At 44.0% G+C, this 17,607-nt stretch overlaps 2 protein-coding genes across 2 annotated transcripts in view; one reads left to right on the top strand and one right to left on the bottom strand.

Annotated features, from left to right (window-relative positions):
* Positions 1-17,607, top strand: part of Parp1 (Poly-(ADP-ribose) polymerase) — a 52,059-nt gene that overhangs the window by 22,898 nt on the left and 11,554 nt on the right. Inside the window, exons 13-18 of the mRNA XM_089560649.1 lie at positions 4,376-4,415; positions 4,542-4,622; positions 5,896-6,028; positions 7,121-7,319; positions 8,071-8,193; positions 8,324-8,407. Of these exons, the coding sequence (XP_089416775.1) occupies positions 4,376-4,415; positions 4,542-4,622; positions 5,896-6,028; positions 7,121-7,319; positions 8,071-8,193; positions 8,324-8,407 (660 nt within the window). The remainder of the gene's footprint in view (positions 1-4,375; positions 4,416-4,541; positions 4,623-5,895; positions 6,029-7,120; positions 7,320-8,070; positions 8,194-8,323; positions 8,408-17,607) is intronic.
* Positions 16,038-17,374, bottom strand: LOC149329906 (uncharacterized). Its single transcript, XM_089559685.1, has one exon. It carries the CDS (start codon positions 17,300-17,302, stop codon positions 16,391-16,393), a length of 912 nt encoding a protein of 303 aa, XP_089415811.1. The 5' UTR covers positions 17,303-17,374; the 3' UTR covers positions 16,038-16,390.

The raw sequence follows: 17,607 nt of genomic DNA on the forward strand, positions 1-17,607 counted from the left end.
TTTCCCTTTTCTTTTACGTTTCCACCTACAGGTGGTGAAATTACAATTTGCCTACGGGCCTATTCTTTTATTTTCGAATCAGGTTAAGCCTGTTGTGCGTACGCGGTGCAGGCAGGATCATATTATTTTTATTTCCTTTTCGGTTGCCGCAACCTACTCTTTGCTGCCTCTGTTTACATCCCTGGAGCAGTGTTCCGTCTCTTTTTGTGTTATTTGCAGTCTCTGCATGTTGTGCCTGTCTCTAACAGTCACGTCTTTCATGCTCTTTAACTAAGTGACGTAAGGTGATTCTCCTCGGGTGAGGTAGTCCATAATTATTAAAGTTTTGCATGCTTGCATTCATTTGCATCTTGCAATCGCCCTGGCTTTGCTGCCAGAAAGCGGGCTTTCGTGACTCGTAGGTGTGACCGCATACAGCTGTGTTAGTAGATGAACTCATAAACTCGGAGAAATTGGCAGCTTCCAAAAAGTGCAGCAGCAATTTCATTTGCCATAGAACTTTACTTTGAAGGAGTAAATATGTGCAGTTCCAAGCTGATGAATGCAACTAGTGGCGTCCCGAGGCCATACCGTAAGAGATGCTGACATGAGCCTAGCCGTCCTGCATTGTCAAGGATTGCCTCGCTGCTACTGTAACGTGCGACTGATGCAGCGGATGGCATGAAAGGAAACGAGACTGCTGGTCTTGACCTGTTTTCATTTCTTAAAGGTGCACTGAAGAGGAATCTGAATTCGTCTTTGCCGCGGGAACTCAATCTACACGTTCTGAGCATTCTTAGAAACTTCGATTTATTGCCCTGTGTGGCTGATTTTCTTAACTAAATCGAATTAACGTCCGGCTCCCGCCTTTATTTTTTTAATCCTCCCTCGTACGGTGGGCGGAGTCGACCAACGCGTGGAGTGCCTTTCAGCCAGTCCCGCAGCGGCTTGCCGCTCTGCCATCGGCGGAGTAATACGTAGTAGTCCGTAGAAGCAAATAGTCCGCGCGTATTTTTATTTCTGCGGGCTTATTTTGCGGCTGTGTTATCTGTGAATGAAACTATTTATTCACGGAAACCTAAAAAACAAAATAAAGCGAAAGCAAAGCCTCCACGGAACTGGCTGCAAGGCACTCCACGCATTGGTCGACTCCGCCCACCGTATGAAGGAGAATTAAAAAAAAAAAAAGGCAGGAGCCGGACGTTCATTCGATTTAATTAGGAAAATCAGCCACACAGGGCAATAAATCGAAGTTTCTAAGAATGCTCAGAACGTTTAGATCGAGTTCCCGTGGCAAAAAGACGAGTTCAGATTCTTCTTCAGTGCACCTTTAAGATCTAACCTTTCCTAACCTGTTTCTTTTCGCGTCACCTTGGCTGTGGCTTCAATCCTGGTTGGCTCAGTTGGCAGAGCGGCCACACATGCGTTGTGTGGCAGTCCCAGGTTCGATCCCTGGACCAGGTGTTTCTTCATACTGGCATTTTTTTTTAAACGGGAAGGGAGGTAGTAGAATAGGTTCTCACTTCATTTCACTGTGCATCTGCCTTCATTCAGATCAGTAAATAAACTAGTGTTTTTTTTGTAGAGTAAGGATGCCCTTCTGTCACCTGGGTTAGTTTAAGGGGGAAAGAGGGTCTTAGAAATAAATTTTTACTAATGAAGCCACAACCATGAAGTCTTCAGGGAACATACATTTTTGCTTGCTGATTCCAAATATGTAATTTAATTTTATGTACAACAAATACTTGTGCACTTATGCAATATGTTGGGTAACTTTCGTTGGCAGTTTGAAAGAAATTCTACTGCAGGGACCTTGTTAGATTGCATGCCATTGGTTTCTCTTGACATCAAGCTATGCAGTAAGGGTCAAATTATCATCGTGGCAGTTATAGTTGTAGGTGAGTTATAGGATTCTGAAATCATCAGTTTCTTCCCGTTTGTTAAGTGGCGAGTTCAAAACCCTGTAACTGAACTTCTGTAGATGGGTGGGATAATAATTTTGACCTTATTGCATAGTTTGATGTCAAGACAAGCCAATGGCATGTGTCCTAGCAAGTTTCCTGCAGCAAAATTTATTGAAAGCTCGCGGCAAAAACTTGCATAATGTATTATATAAGTTCACAAGGACTTGTCTCACATAAAATTAAATTACATATTTGAAATAAGCAGGCAAAAATACATGTTTCTTGAAGATTCGATTATTGTGACTTTATTAACAAAAATTTTTTTTTCTAAGACCAGCTTTTTTTCCCCCCTTAAGGGGGGATGAGGGTCTTGAAAACTTGTTTTTTATTTTTCAACATAACTTTTTGAAACTTAGCATGCAGGTGTATCATAGAATGCTGATCTCAAATATGCATTTAGATTTCAAATATCTCACCTGGAAGAAAATTTATTGCAAAATAACATTCAAATTAGGCAATTTCTTACGGGCCTCTATAGTAATTTATCAGTTAAAGAATGATTTTTTAAGAATAAGTAGACATTTGCAAAGGCCCAAAGCACACGCTAAAGCTTTCTTTTTTCCTTTAAACATGATAAATATGAGCAATGAGGCGAAGTGTGGGCTAATTACCGCCATGTCATTTTTTCTTTCCAACTTTGTTGTTTATTTATGAGCAACAAAATTAGTTTGTAGACATTCTGTTATCTTTAGGATGTACTTTGGGCCTTTGCAAATGTCTGCTTATTGTTTAAAAATGTTTATTTAACTGATAAATTACTAAAAAGGCCCGTAGGAAATGACCTAATTAGGATATTTTATTTTGCCATATATTTAATTCCAGCTGAGGTATTTGAAATCTAAATGCATATTCGAAATCAGCATTCAATGATACACCCAGGTGCCAAGTTTCAAAAAGATATGTTTACAAATAAAAAAAAAGTTTTCAAGACCCTCATTAATGCATGTTTTGGATGCGTGTCCCCTGCGATTCGTGCTGTTTGTGAATGTTTGTGGATGTTTGTGGATGCTCGCTGCTTGAGGGCATGTTTGGTGAGAGTGCATTGCTTGACCCCAGTGCATAGCATATAGCCTTGATGGCAGTGGCTTTAAATCTTAGTGCCTTCTTTGTTGGACTTCGTGATACACTGGGCCCTCTGAGAATTTGGCGGCTTGGTCATAACGAGGTCCTAGAGCAAGTCTCATGGCGCTTTCTGGTGAGCAGGATGTCGCAAGTACAGCTCCCTGCACAGATACGGAGCGTACAACCAGGGCCAATGGGTTTCCTTCATTCTGGAGTTTCAAGCATGCATTTCTGAGTGTGTGCATGTTGCATGGCAGTATCTGAGGTTCAGCGGTATTTATTTATTTACAAATACTGCTGTCTCTTGTTAGAGACATAGCTAGGGTGGGTTACAAAGCATAATACGCGCAACAATGTCAAATATCAGATGGTTAGGCATATTGATTAAGAGGGGAGCCTGGTCTTGAAAAAATTTTTTTATTAATTTAGTCATAGTTATGAAATTTTCAGGGCACATGTGTTTTTGTGTGCCGATTCTAGATATGTAATTTAATTTCATGTAAAACAATTGCTTGAGCACTTATGGAATTTTTATGCAAGCATTTTGCAAAGAGTTTTGAAGAAAATTTGCTATGGGAAACTCGCTGAAATGTATGCCATTGGGTTCTCTTGACACCAAGGAATGCAGTAAGGGTAAAATTATAATCCTGGCTATCATAGAACCTGAGTTGTAGGGTACTGAAGCTGCCAATTCAGAAGCAGGAATACACTTTTTTCTTCTCATTTCTGAAGTGACAACTTCAAAACCCCGTAACTTAAGTTCTATGGTAGCCAAGATGACAATTTCACCCTTATTGCATTCCTTGGTGTCAAGAGAACCCAATGGCATACATTTCAGCAAGTTTTCCGCAAGAAATTTTTTTCGAAGCTCTTCACAAAATACATGCATAAATATCGCATAAGTGCTCAAGGAATTGTTTTACATAAAATTAAATGACATGTTTAGAATTGGCTCACAAAAATACATATTCCCTGAAGATTTCTTAACTGTGACTTCATTAATAAATTTTTTTTTTTTTCAAGACCAGCCTTCCCCCTTAAATTGATTTGCTTCTGCTAGCTTTGAAAATGCTTCCACTTCTTCGCAAATGAGTGTCCGGGTGGGAGAGTCTTGGAACAGATTTCAAATGCAAGATTTTTTTGGTTGGTGTGTAACCTTATGTCAGCAGTGGCTGGCATGCTGGAATGAACTGCATTCCTCTATAGTCCTCTCTTTCTTTCTTTTTTTTTGCACAATTCAAAATCGCGAGTTTCATTAATCGAGTGTGGCTATGCTTTCATGTACCGGGATTGTGTTTGCTGCAGTCTTTGTTCAGCCCGTTGTAAGCACTGTGAAGTGACATCTAGTCCATCTCTGTCCTTTCATTCAGGCTGGTTCGAAGATAGAGAAGTACAAGACCAAGTCTCAGAGTAAGCACTCGCCATTTGTTCCGTCCTACTGTGGGACAGCTTACGTTGTATACATACATACTTTTCCTTTTCAGCATTTGCCGCTTGTTCACTTTTTTTCTTCCCCTCGCCGTTCCTCTCCTTCAGTGGACCGCATGTTTGCCAAGAGTGGTCCCTCAACCATGAAGCTGACCGTGAAGGGACTGGCAGCTGTTGAACCCGACTCAGGTCAGTGTTTGAAGCTTTTGTGAGGATGAGGCAACCGCAGATACAGCAGTGTGTGCGTGCGGGCAGGCAGGCAAATGGGTGGCGTAGTGGCGTGCGTACAGGCGTGCGTACAGGCGTACTGGCGTGCGTATGGGCGGGCGTACAGGCGGGCGTACTACCGTGTGGGTGGTTGTATGTGTGATAGAGGGGGGTGATCATAAAGTAAGAAAGAAATCGTGATAAAAAAATTCCTTACTCGGTACCTGTTCTTACCTATGAGCATGTTGTGCTTGTTTATTGGCTCTCAGGTTCCACACTTTCTTGCTCTCTGCAGTCGCCTCGCTTGTTTGACCATGTTCATGACTCATTTGTCAAGTTTCTGCTTTCCTCGGCCTGTGGAGAACATCTTGTTGCTTCTTGACTGTGGTCACGACTGCGCTCGTTGTTCATTGCATGGTGCTGCTGTGTCCGTAGCTATGCTTCGTGGCTGTGGTCTGCACACCGTTCTACTTTATGTGCTCGGTGCTTTCCTGTCTGAAATCTGTTCCATCTCCGGTGCACGACGTTGAAGGTGTATACAACTCTTTGTAGCCACTAACACAAGTAAATAAATAAATGTGTGAATAACAAACGGATCCTTGCAATCTTAAACTGCTGCATCGAATGTACGCACTTCTCTTTCTCTCGTGCTTTTTCATTTGATGACAGAAAACTTCTGACCAGCGTCAGCCCTGCGAGTGTGGGCATTTCCTGCATGCTGTTGAGGCTGAATTTTTTAGTGCAGTTTGCTCCAAAATGACCATTTTATGTGCATTGGTCGGAGAGAAGAATCCTCGTCATGTTATCTTCACCAGCCCCTCTTTCCTGGACAGTTCTTTGAAGCCACGTCACGCATGCTTTGGTTCTTGGGCAAAACACTCGAGTCTGCGTGGGACAGTAGCTCTGTAGTTAACGTGGTAATCTGCTCCGGTTGGATTCGGCGCCGATGAACTGGGTGGAATTTCATGCTGGCAGACAGCATCTTCTTCTTTTTGTCTTGTTCCGTCTCATGATGAACGGACAGTATTCAGTTTGCATTTCTTCAGCTGCCTTTGGATTCTGCCGGTTCCCTCCAGATTTTGTCTGCATTCCGTAGGACTGCACAGTGTTCCGATATTATGTGGAGTCTTCGCCGGGAAATTGCTCGCAAGAAGCGTAAAAAACGTTTTGCACTTATAGATTGGAGTGCAGAACTTTCGGAACCTGTTCTGTCCATGCCAGGGCGTAACGTTTATTCCTACTTCCGCCGCTGTAGGCCTGGCTGACGTCGCGCACGTGTACGCCAGGGGTGACGAAATCTACAGCTCGGTCCTCGGCCTGGTGGATATCAGCCATGGCACCAACTCCTACTACAAGCTGCAGCTTCTGGAGAGCGACAACAAGAACCGGTGGGCTACTAATAATTATAATAATGATAATATAGTATAATAATGGTGGGAGTGAATGTGTGTGGTGTCGCCAGGAGCCTTCCAAAAGGGCATCTGAGCACAAGTGTGTTAGGCTGTGATACTTTTCTTGTTTCTTGGAATAAACTTGCCGTACCATCAAAACTAGGTTCGCACTGTTATCGCGTGTTGCGCAAATAAACATGCGCGGTAGAATGCTTCTTCCAGCTAAACGGGCGCATTGTTCGTGCTGAAATTTCGCAGAGAAGTGGCATTTGGTCGGCACAATTGTTTTATACCACATTTGCTTGGGGTACTTACCTGATTCGAACAGAATAAGTCGGATATTCACATCGTCTGCGGCGACGACGAAGGAAATTAAGCCGCTCTGTGAGCGATCGCACCGGTGGCGCCATCTCGCGTGTTGGTGGTGAAGATTCAGCAATGGAGCGAGGTTTGGGAGGTTTGAAGATGCTCTTCCAACTGGTTTTTTAATGGTCACAGAAAATTTAGCTTGGCCAAACTAAGTTTTCAGTTTTTACCAGCGGCCGGTTTGTTCAGTATTGAGGAGTGAGAGTAGGGCTTGGACATAATGAAATTACATTTACACACAACTTGTCGGGCTAGTTTGTTTGTTATTATTGGTGGTGTCTGTTTCCTTTTTGTGTTGTATATTTTTGCGGTAGTTCATCATCATTTATTTACCTTAAGGGCCCCGGGGGCATTACATACGGGGGGGGGACAGTAATCAAGTCACAAAGAACAAAGTTTGGAGCATAAACTTAGACACATGTAGGTACAGCTGCAATTTTTGATGAATTTTTTGATAATTTTTGATGAAAACTTCGTTTATGAGTTAGTGCTTGTGTCATCTCAGCCACTTCGTCATTTTCATCTTTTTGGCACTGTTTTACTGTGAGTACAGAATGACATGTGGTGCCGTGTAGCCATTCATGGCAGAGCTGAATGTAATGCTGCAGTGAAGACCGTCTGGGCGAAGTCAACGTTGAGAGGTGGGCTTCTGCCCCTGTGTTGTGGGTAGATGACATTAGTGATGCTTTTGCCCTCGTTGTAATGTGTCTCCCCCCTCCGCAGGTACTGGGTGTTCCGGGCGTGGGGTCGGGTGGGCACCAGTGTCGGGGGCCACAAGGTGGAGGAGATGGACTCCCTGCACGAGGCCAAGAACCACTTCAAGTCCCTCTTCGAGGAGAAGACGGGCAACCTGTGGGAGGACCGCAAGGACTTCGTCAAGCAGCCCAACCGCTTCTACCCACTCGAGCTCGACTACGGGCAGGTGGGATTGCAGTGGGGACGGAAGTGTGTGTGCCCAGCATAAACTTGATCGATTGATTAATTGGTTTTTACATTTTAGCCGCCAAATCAACGCTGCAGGTTATGTGGCATGCCATAGTACAAGGCTCTCGAGTAAATGTAACCTGGACTCTTTCATGAGTTCCAAAATATCAGCACGGGCCACTGTTTGCATTTGGCTCTGTTGGAATGTGGCCGTTACTACCAGGATCAGATCTGTGTTCTTGTGCTGGTAAGCGCATGACATAATTGCTGAACCATTGTAGCAGGCACCAGCTTCAGGTTTATTGCTTTTTGGAATATGTGTGTAGTGTGCATGTGACCTTACCTTAAAAGTGACCTTGCAGATTGTGTGTGGAAATATGTTGTTTGTAACGCTAATACTTGCTTTAATGTGCATGTTTTGCATTGCTGGTGATTTTTGTGTCAATTTTTTTCTGCGCAGGTTTTCCTTAGACAAAATTGGTTTAAAATGTTTTGCCAGCACTGTCCTTGTTGGGGCACTTCTGCCCTAACAAAGAGGCGTATTTGCATTTCGTCCAGCTATGTACAAGTAGGAGATCAGGCGGGGAGACCTTTTTTTTTCTCTTTTCCCTCAAAGAACAATAAGGTGCAAGTGGAGAATTTAAATTAACGCTGTCCGGCTGCCCTTGTCTGGTCTGGAGTTTGTTTTACAGACTGCTTCTGCTTCGCATAATGCGTCGTCGTCCTTTCTTCCCCACTGTCGTTTTCAGGAGAGTGTGGACAAAAAGCAGCTGAAGCCCTGCAAGGACTCCAAGCTCCACACGGCCGTCCAAGAGCTCATCTGCCTCATCTTTGATGTGAACAACTTTGAGAAGACCATGCTCGAGTTCGAGGTGGGTGCATGACCGTCCGGTTACACCTGAGTCATGTTGTGGTCGTAAGCATGCTTTGGGAGCTAGGCAAAGCACTGTGCAGAAAACTGCCTTGACGTCAGTTTACAACGTTCTTTCCTCTGTCTTGCAGATTGACTTGACCAAGATGCCGCTGGGAAAACTGTCCAAGCGGCAGATCCAGAAGGCCTACTCAGTGCTGACGGAGCTCTCGGAGGTAAATTGAAGTCCGGTTTTTCCGATAGTCTTCGCCAATGCGTGGCGGTTCACAGCCTCTGGTTTTCATTGTTGCTTCATTTTCAACATTCTAATGTGTTCTTTATGAGAGCCTTACTTGTGACCCATTGTGGGGGCTCTCAGTAGTTGTGGTGTTCGCTGCCGAGCTCAAGGACGCAGTATCGAATTATGGTTGTAGTGGTTCAAATTAATCCAGAATGCTCCACAGTGGGGTTTCTCATGCGTAGCCCGTGTGCAGTTTTAGGGATTTTAGAGCCCCTAATACCTTGCCATACCAATGTTTATACCCTGCTTGCCTCTACAGGCAACATTTATTCCTAATATTCGCGGTTTTCCTTTTTGATAGTGGCCTTCTTAAATATATACAAAACACCAGTTATGTACATGTATATATTATGTACATACATATACATGTATATGATATGTATACTGTCAAGCCCAATATTCAAGTGCCATGGAAATACCATTGTTATAACCAATAATTGTTATAACAGGGTTGTGCCAAAAAAGAGAAAAGATGACAAACTTCAGAGCATTTATTGACAGTAAATACCCGGAGGGGTTTGATTGTTTTGATGCCTATAAAAGCTCGTTAATTCAAACTTCAGGCAACTGGAACAATGTTCACCGTTCACCGATGACCAAAGCACCGCCATCACTGCACCACTGGGAGATTCTCGCACCTCCAGTCACAGGAATCAAGCCGGCTTTCCAGAAGTGATTCTTATGGGAAATTCAAGAAGCATGCAGAACTAAGGGTGCGGGGACAGCTGACAAGAGAAAAACCGTGCTAGCTGCATGCATGTGCGCTGCACCAACTGATTGGGGGTACGCATGGCGCGCGTAGCCAATGCAGCAATGCAGCAGCTCACCTGACGCGATGACGCCTGCCCCTGGGACACGGGAAATTTGTGAAGCGGGGACCGTGGGGAAGTTAGTGAAGAACAGCGGAAGATGGGACAACGTACGCGCTGCCGGTGCTAGCAGTAGCTCAGAGTGTAAAAACAAAGAAAAATGCGCCTGCATATATTTTTCTGCAAGCGGCGCACCCCTGAGAAATGTTAATAATGGACTGCTCTGCCAAGGCTCCCTACCATGCTCCCTACTTTCTTCTCTGCATGGGCCTTTTGATCAGGGGAATGCATTCACGGGTTCTTTTCTTTCGTGGCGTTGCTGCGCTGGCTTAATCCATTGGTCAGCCCCACACGCGCACGCTTTTGTGTTGTAAGCATGGTTTTGCTGGTGAGGTTGTAGCATTTCCTTGTTTTTTTTTTTTTCTATAATGGTTGACACTCAATTGCCAGATTTAATTGTTATAACCAATAATGTGCCTTGACAGCATTGCTATAAGCAGTTTATTTTACCATAGAACACATGGCAAAGTTGATGATGCCATGACTGACCATTGTTATATCCGATATATTGTTATAATTTATAACCAGTATTGTTATAAGTGGGCTTGACTGTATACATATACATGTACATATATATGTATGTATATGTGTATGTATATGTACATATGTATATACAGCTATGTATATACTACTACATGTCTCACATGCACACAGATGGTAAAATTGCGCTCAGAATGACTCTAGAAATTTAATGACATCACTGTTGAGCTGCTTCGACCACTGGTTTTTAAGAGAAAAAGGTGAACACTTTTGTACTGATGACTGCGTTAAAACACCGCAGATTTGGTTGATATTCGTACCTCAGTCTTATCGACCTGTTAGGAAACTTGCAGTACAGCTGAAAATTGCTTCAAGAAGTATTGGGTAGTTCCCTGCGGAAAGGGCTCAAGAGCTCAACAATAGTTCGAAATTAATTTTTTCCGCCAGTACGGGCCGCGACGAACTGCGCACTGGCGCTTTTAAAAACGCACAGAACAGCAAGGAGGCCTACTAGCGAAAGAGAAAAACACGGTGAATGGTTTGTTTAATCGTTTGATAGTATTCAGCACCCAAAAATGTGTTATGTAGGTGCTCCATCGACAGTTTGCTGGCATTTGAAGGAAGTGTGAAACATGCATTATTGCACGGTGAAACACTTTACTACCAGGTATTTTTGTCTTATTTCATGTTACCAAACAATATCTTACTACAGCAGACCTTCATCACAGATTCAGACTGCAGCCTTGTTCATCGGTGTATTCCCCTCCAATGCTTTGTCTTGCTTGTTCGTTGTGAGGTAACTTCCTTGGTCCCGAGTAAAGTGTTCAGGCTGTGGAAGAGTGTTATGTGAAAATATCGGAAAATATTTAAGTTGTCAGGCACTGAGGTATGAACTTGCCAATGCTATTCATTGCTTGTTTTCAGGAGGTATTCTGAGGCCTGAATTGAGAACACTTGTGGGTACGAGTTAATGAAAAATGCCTAAGTAATTTGCGATTCGCTGATGACGTTGCCTTGCTAAGTCACTCAGGAGATGAACTGCAAAGCATGAACGATGGGGCTAAAAATTAACATGCAGAAAACCAAAGTAATGTTCAACAGTCCAGCAAGAGAACAGCAGTTCACAATTGCTAGCAAGGTGCTGGAAGTAGTAAGAGAATAGTATGTCTATTTAGGGCAGGTAGTGACCGCAGATCCTGATCATGAGAGGGAAATACAGTCGACAACCGAAAATTCAGACGCCTGATTTTTCGGACATGCTTGATTATTCGGACTTTTTCGCGGCACCGCGACATGGCCCATAGAGCCAATGTGTAAGAGCGCTTGAAATTTCGGACGCACCGCAACTGACCACTCGATTTTTCGGACCTCGTTCGCACTCGCCGCCAGTACCCAAGCCGCCATATAAATGTGTACAGTGGAACCTCATTAATTCAGACTGCAGGAGATATCGAAAACTTGATCAAACAAAACGAAACTCAAGCTTAAAGGGAGTCTCTTGCGACGCTGAAATTCTGCGCGAGTCGGCACATTGCGCTCGCGTGTTTTCGAATTCGTACTGTCCTTGAATGTCTTCCGCCGCACGAACTTGAACCGTAGTCTGAGTTCACGGAACTCATCTGTGCCGAGTCTTTAGTCCCGAACACGGAACGCGAATACGATCGCGGAGGCTACGCGCACGCCGTGGCCTCCGCGATCGAAGCGCGCTTCGGGCGCGCCGCCCGATCTTATCGCGGCCGCGATCTGCTCCGGCGCTGCGCCGTTCGCGGAGGTCACGCGCGCGCACCGGAGCTTCCAAGTGCCGTCTATGGATGGCGCCGTGATCATTATCATCAACATTTTTCTCGGTCGCGATTTTCCGCTGTTCACATCGGCATCAGTATCACCAGCTCCAGCCTTTCGTGGCGTGTCAGCATGCGTGTTAGCGCGTTCGCCGTGATAGTGGCTTTCGCGTGCTGCCGCCGAGCTTCACAGTTTTAGCGCGATGGGCAAGCACCTTAAGCTACACGGCTAGGAGTTAGCTCTCGAACGCGGTCGGTAAAGCCGATTCACACGACGGACCGTTCGCCCGCGGCCCGCGCACTACGTGTGCATGCGTCAGCACTTTGAGAGGCGCGCTGGATGCATGGATGGATGGCGGCCGACAGCGCGCCCCTCAAAGTGCTGACGTATGCACACGTAGTGCGCGGGCCGCGGACGAACGGTCCGTCGTGTGAATCGGCCTTAAGCCGCACGCGGGAAATTCGACGTGGCCGAGAAGTGCGTCCTATGATGGTGCAACCAAAAGAGAAACGCCAGCTGCAAAAAGCGCGCTTTCCGAGTCAAGCCGTGCGAGTTTCCTGAACTGGAAGAAGAGCTGCTCCTCTATGTGATGGAATTTCGGAACAACGGCTACGCGTTGACAGCGGACATGCTGCGCGGCTTCTTTTGGCATGAGCGTGCACCAGAGCGCAGCACCAGCTCAGGAGTCTAAATACTTCGCGAGTGACGATTGAACGTAGAATAAATGTCGCTCATTCCCTGGTTGGTGTTTTTACTTAAAAATTTTTTTTTTTCGCATATCGCGTGTATGGGCCGCACCCCGAAAATTGGCCCTCGAATCTGGAAAAAAAAAAGTGCGGCCCTTATACGCGTTTATACGGTATTTCGCGCGGCGAAATATAGTCATGAGGAGCTTTAGAATGTGTGCAATACAACTGGCCGCTTTCTCCGGCATAGTGGTAATAAGTTCGTGATTTTTTCGGTGAAATTTGATTTTCCGGACTGCCCGATTTTTCGGTCGTTTTCGTGGCCCCTAGAGAGTCCAAAAAATCGGTCGTCGACTGTAACTAGAAGAATAAGAATGGAGTGGAGCGCATATGGCAGGTTCTCTCAGATCATGAATGGCAGTTTACCAATATCCCTCAAAAGAAAAGTATACAACAGCTGTATCTTACCGGTACTCGCCTATGGGGCAGAAACGTGGAGGCTAACAAAGAGGCTTCAGCTTAAGGACAACGCAGCTAGCTATGAAAAGAAAAAAGATAGGTGTAACGTTGAGAGATCGAAAATGGGCGGAGTGGGTAAGAGAACAAACACGCGTTAATGATATCTTAGTTGAAATCAAGAGGAAGAAGTGGGCTTGGGCAGGGCATGTAACGCGAAGGCAAGATAACCGGTGGTCCTTAATGGTAACGGAGTGGATTCCAAAAGAAGGCAAACGTACCGGGGGGCGGCAGAAAGTTAAATGGGCGGGGGATGCGGTGGCCGAAACTGGCAAAGGACAGGGTTAATTGGAGAGACATGGGAGAGGCCTTTGCCCTGCAGTGGGCGCAGTCAGGCTGCTGCTGGTGATGATGAAAATGTTCTGCTTTGATCATGCCCGTGGTGCATTTTTCCACTTTGACCACTTTGTAGGGTATTGAAGAAGAAGAAGAAGAAGAAGTTCATTCACATCACATTACATGATGCAGGAAGCCTGCAGAAAAAGCTGCCAGAAGCCAGCTTGACAGGGCCGCAGGCCCCCTTTCATTGGCAGTTGGCGGAATGTCGTAAAAAAAAGTTTATACACAGCATATTTTATCACAACATGTAAAGAAAAAAAAAAGTGGAAAAAAAACAACATATTACAAGAAAAAAACGCTAAAACATATATACTGTTACCACATTTCAGTGTAACACGTACTCACATTTTTAATACATTCATGGGGAAATATTATAGACACAAAATCTCGTTTTACTTCGTTTTGAAAAGATCGCGCAGTGCTTTGAAAGTTATATTGTCGAGTTGGATATTTTTAGCTTGCAAACTGTTTAGTAATCGGGGTAACTTGTTTTGCAGCATTTGTAGACCGCATGTAGTTCTATTTGTGTTAACCTTCCATGGTTCAAAATGACGCGTCTGGTATGAAACTACATTATTTTCTAGCTGAGCTATGTTTTGAATAGTACAATTGTTACATTTAGTTTCTTGTTTGAACAACTTGCAAAGCCGGTAGTCATAGGATTTTGTTACTGGAATTACATTATATTTTTTAAATAATTCATGTGTGTGGTAGTGCATTGGTACGTTTTCGACAGCTCTTAAAAACTTTTTTTGGAGAATGAGCACTCTGTCTATATTAGATTTAGTAGTCGATGCCCATACCAAGTGACAATAATTAAGTCTAGGGGAGAAAAGACCATTATAAATCAGCATCAGAATGTGGCGAGGGAATGCATGGCGATTTCGCGAAACAATGCCTACTATTTGTGATAGTTTTTTTGTAATATAATCTATGTGGGCATCCCATGACATTGTGTTTTGAAAAATGACACCCAGAGTTTTAAAACTAGACACAATCTCTACAGGAGTTGACCGTAGTGTAATTGTGTTTTGTGTGTCTATGTTTTTGTTCCTAGTATGATACAAAACTGCTTTAGTTTTATCAGCATTAATCTTCAAGCTATTTTTTTGGGTCCATTCATCAAGCTTAGCAAGCGCTACATTTGCTGCAGCTATTAGGTGATCACTTGATTCTCCTGTGAAAAACACGCTTGTATCATCCGCATAATTCACAAAAGTAGCGGATGGAGCGATACCGTAAACATCGTTCACGTACAAATTGAACAAAAAGGGGCCCAGGATGCTGCCTTGCGGCACACCCTGGGAAACATGAAGTGCATCTGATAAAGAATCACCAATGGCTACAATTTGGGTACGATGTTTAAGGTAGGACTCCATAAGAACACCGGCCTTTCCGCGAATGCCATAATGTTCTAACTTCCTAATAAGTATTGCGTGGCTGATAGTGTCGAATGCTTTCGAGAAGTCAATGTAAAGGCCCAAGACTAGCTTACCTTTCTCCAAACCACTTAAAATGTGTTCTTTCTGCGTCAAGAGGGCAAGTTCAGTGCTAAATCCTTTGCGGAAACCGAACTGGCTACTAGCTAGCAATTTGTGCTTTTCTTGAAATGCTGTCAATCGGTTTAAAATAGCTTTTTCAAAGACTTTGGAAAAGACCGGGAGAATCGATATGGGCCGATAATTTCCCATATCATTTTTGTCACCTTTCTTATATAGCACGCTTACTCGAGCGACCTGCATTTTGGGCGGAAATATGGCCTGCTGAAAGCATAAATTAAGTACATGCATTAAGCATGGAGCGAGATAATGTGCAACGTGTTTGATTGGTTTCACCTGAATTCCATCTACGTCCTTGGCACTGCTATTTCTTAAATTCAGAATTATGCTTGCAGTTTCTGTTTCACTTACTGGAGTCAGAAACACCGAGTTATCATTACGCGGAAAGTTTGCTAGGTCATTGGAGCAAATGGCGGTGTTACCTTGAACAAAATGTTGGTTGAATGCGTTCGCGAGGGTTTCTCCTGTTAACTCAGCATCATGTCTTTTTATCTTACACACTTTTTCAGTTCCTATCTTGTAATTTAGCATCGAGTTCAGTCTACGCCAAACTGCATCCATTTGTCCTGCTGCAGGCATAAATACATTGTCTAAATATTCACGTCTGGCTTTTTTTATATCTTTATCTAGACGATTACGGAAAGCTTTAAATTCTAGTAGTATTTTTTTGTCTTTGCTTTTGACAAATTGGTGGTACAAGTTATTCTTTTTTCTAATCCTCGCGGAAAGTTCTGCGTTAACCCATGGTTTTCGGATTTTTCTACCGTTCTTCCTTGCTACTAAAGGGAAACTCTCCTCATAGATTGGTTTCAGTATTTTCATGAATGTGTCATAAGCAACGTTCGCATCTTCGCTACCAAAGACTTGATCCCACGAAGTGCGTGAAACTTTGCTATAAAACTTGGAAAGGTTGCAGTGTGTCATATGTTGAACGAAATATGTATGTCGTGCTTTATTTTTGCTGAACTGACTTTTGGCGCACAAAAATATAGGCAAGTGATCACTGAGATCTGACGTAAGTACACCCGCTTTGATTCTACATGCGTCAATATTTGTAAGGAACACATCAATTAATGAGGATGAACTTTCTGTCACTCTCGTCGTCATATCAATAGTGTTCCTAATACCATGCGTGTTCAACAAAACAGAAAAGTTAGTTTGCAAAGAAGCATTCATCATATTTATGTTAATATCACCACCAAATATAATACTATAACGATTAACATCAACAAAGGAGAACAGCGTTTCTAAGAAATCAAAGAAAGGCGCCATCTTTCCATGTGGAGGACGGTAACAAACTACCAACAAATTGTTGTGAACAAAAACAGATACAATTTCATAATCATCTGTAACGATGGAAAAATTTTCAAGCAGTTCATAGTCGTACATTTTGTTTATCAAAATGCAAATTCCGCCACCCCTTCCAGAGGAGCGATTTAAGTAACAAGATTCATACCCAGCAAGTCTATAAACGTCGGTGCTGTCCGTTGACCATGTCTCAGTTAGCAATACACAATCTAGTGACTCATTTAGCTCATCAAGAAGTAAATCCAGACCTAATTTTTTATATTTGATTGATCTTATGTTCAGATGAAAGCATTTGAATGACTGCAAAAACGGTTTCCCTATGTGTTTCTGGAAGTCGTGCGGCAAAACGTAGGACGCCATATCCATGGGTCATCCGCCTTTAGGCAAGCTTCTCCAGGTCGCCAACGCTCGATACCAATTCGGCATTCAGTCCATCAGCCTTTCGTACCAGAATTCGGCCATTGCTATGCCACACGTATTTGTATTTCTTAACTTTTGCCCAGTTCTTAGCTTCGAACAACAGTGCACGGGTTCTTTTCGTTAGGTTTTCTAGCACGAAGATATTTCCGTCTGCTTCTTGCAGTTTCTTTCTGTTTTGCCACCACGTGTCCCTGTCAGCTTGCCTTGCGAAACGACAAATTATGCCTGGGATCTTATCTTTTTTTGCTGGCAGACTGTGAACTGCCACTACATCATTCTCTGAGAGTGCAGGAAGTTTAATTTGGGCAGTCAGTGCATTTATCTTATCCAACAGGTTTTCTTTATCAGTTTCTTGGATGCCATGAAATTCTAGGTTGAGGCGGCGGCTCCTCCATTCAAGGTCATCAATGTCATCTTTCAGTTGAGCGACATCATCATTCTGTGTTTCGACCTTTTCCACCCTCTTCCTTAGTTCTTTCACCTCGCGCTCGTTCCGCTCTGTGCGTGAAAGCAAATCATCGTACTGGTCGCTTAACAGCTGCAATGAGTCTTCGATACCGTCAATCGTTTCTTTAAGAGGCAGCAGCTGGTCAAGCTTATCACTAATTGCCGTCATCCAGATCCTCAGATCCACGCTATCATCACTGGCGAGTTTTGCATCCTGCGTAGCCGGCGTGCGTGCTTTCGAGCGCCTACAGAAGATGCAGCGCCAGGCTTTACGGTATTCATCTCCCTTTGTTTTGAGCGTAGCATCGGTAATTCCGGCGCATTTCCCAGTGTGGTATCTGTGACCACACTCACTGCAGTCAATAGTGCCATCTGACGAAGTGCAATCTACAGAACACACAGAGCACTGCAAATGTGGGGGCATTGTCACAAAACGTCACACCTTGGCAGCAGCAGCAGCGATTGAAATGATACCTAAAACATTGATATGTGGACCTGACTTCCACTAACCTGCAAGATCACAATGAAAGATGTGGCTTGAGATGCTGCTCGCTCGTCGGTGCCGCTGCTGCCAATGCGATCGGCCAGTTCAGTCTCGCTGTATTTGTAGCCTTCCGTCGATGTCAGCGCTCGGTGTTGGTCTTAGCGGCGTAGGAAGGCAGCTTCCAGGGTGATAGGCGTCGTTCTTGATCACCAGCGATGCGCATGTGCCCGAACAGTCAATGCAGC

The sequence above is a fragment of the Amblyomma mixtum genome, chromosome 9, assembly GCF_055824585.1.
Source record: "Amblyomma mixtum isolate Tamu chromosome 9, ASM5582458v1, whole genome shotgun sequence".
In the NCBI taxonomy this organism is placed as follows: Eukaryota; Metazoa; Arthropoda; class Arachnida; order Ixodida; family Ixodidae; genus Amblyomma; species Amblyomma mixtum.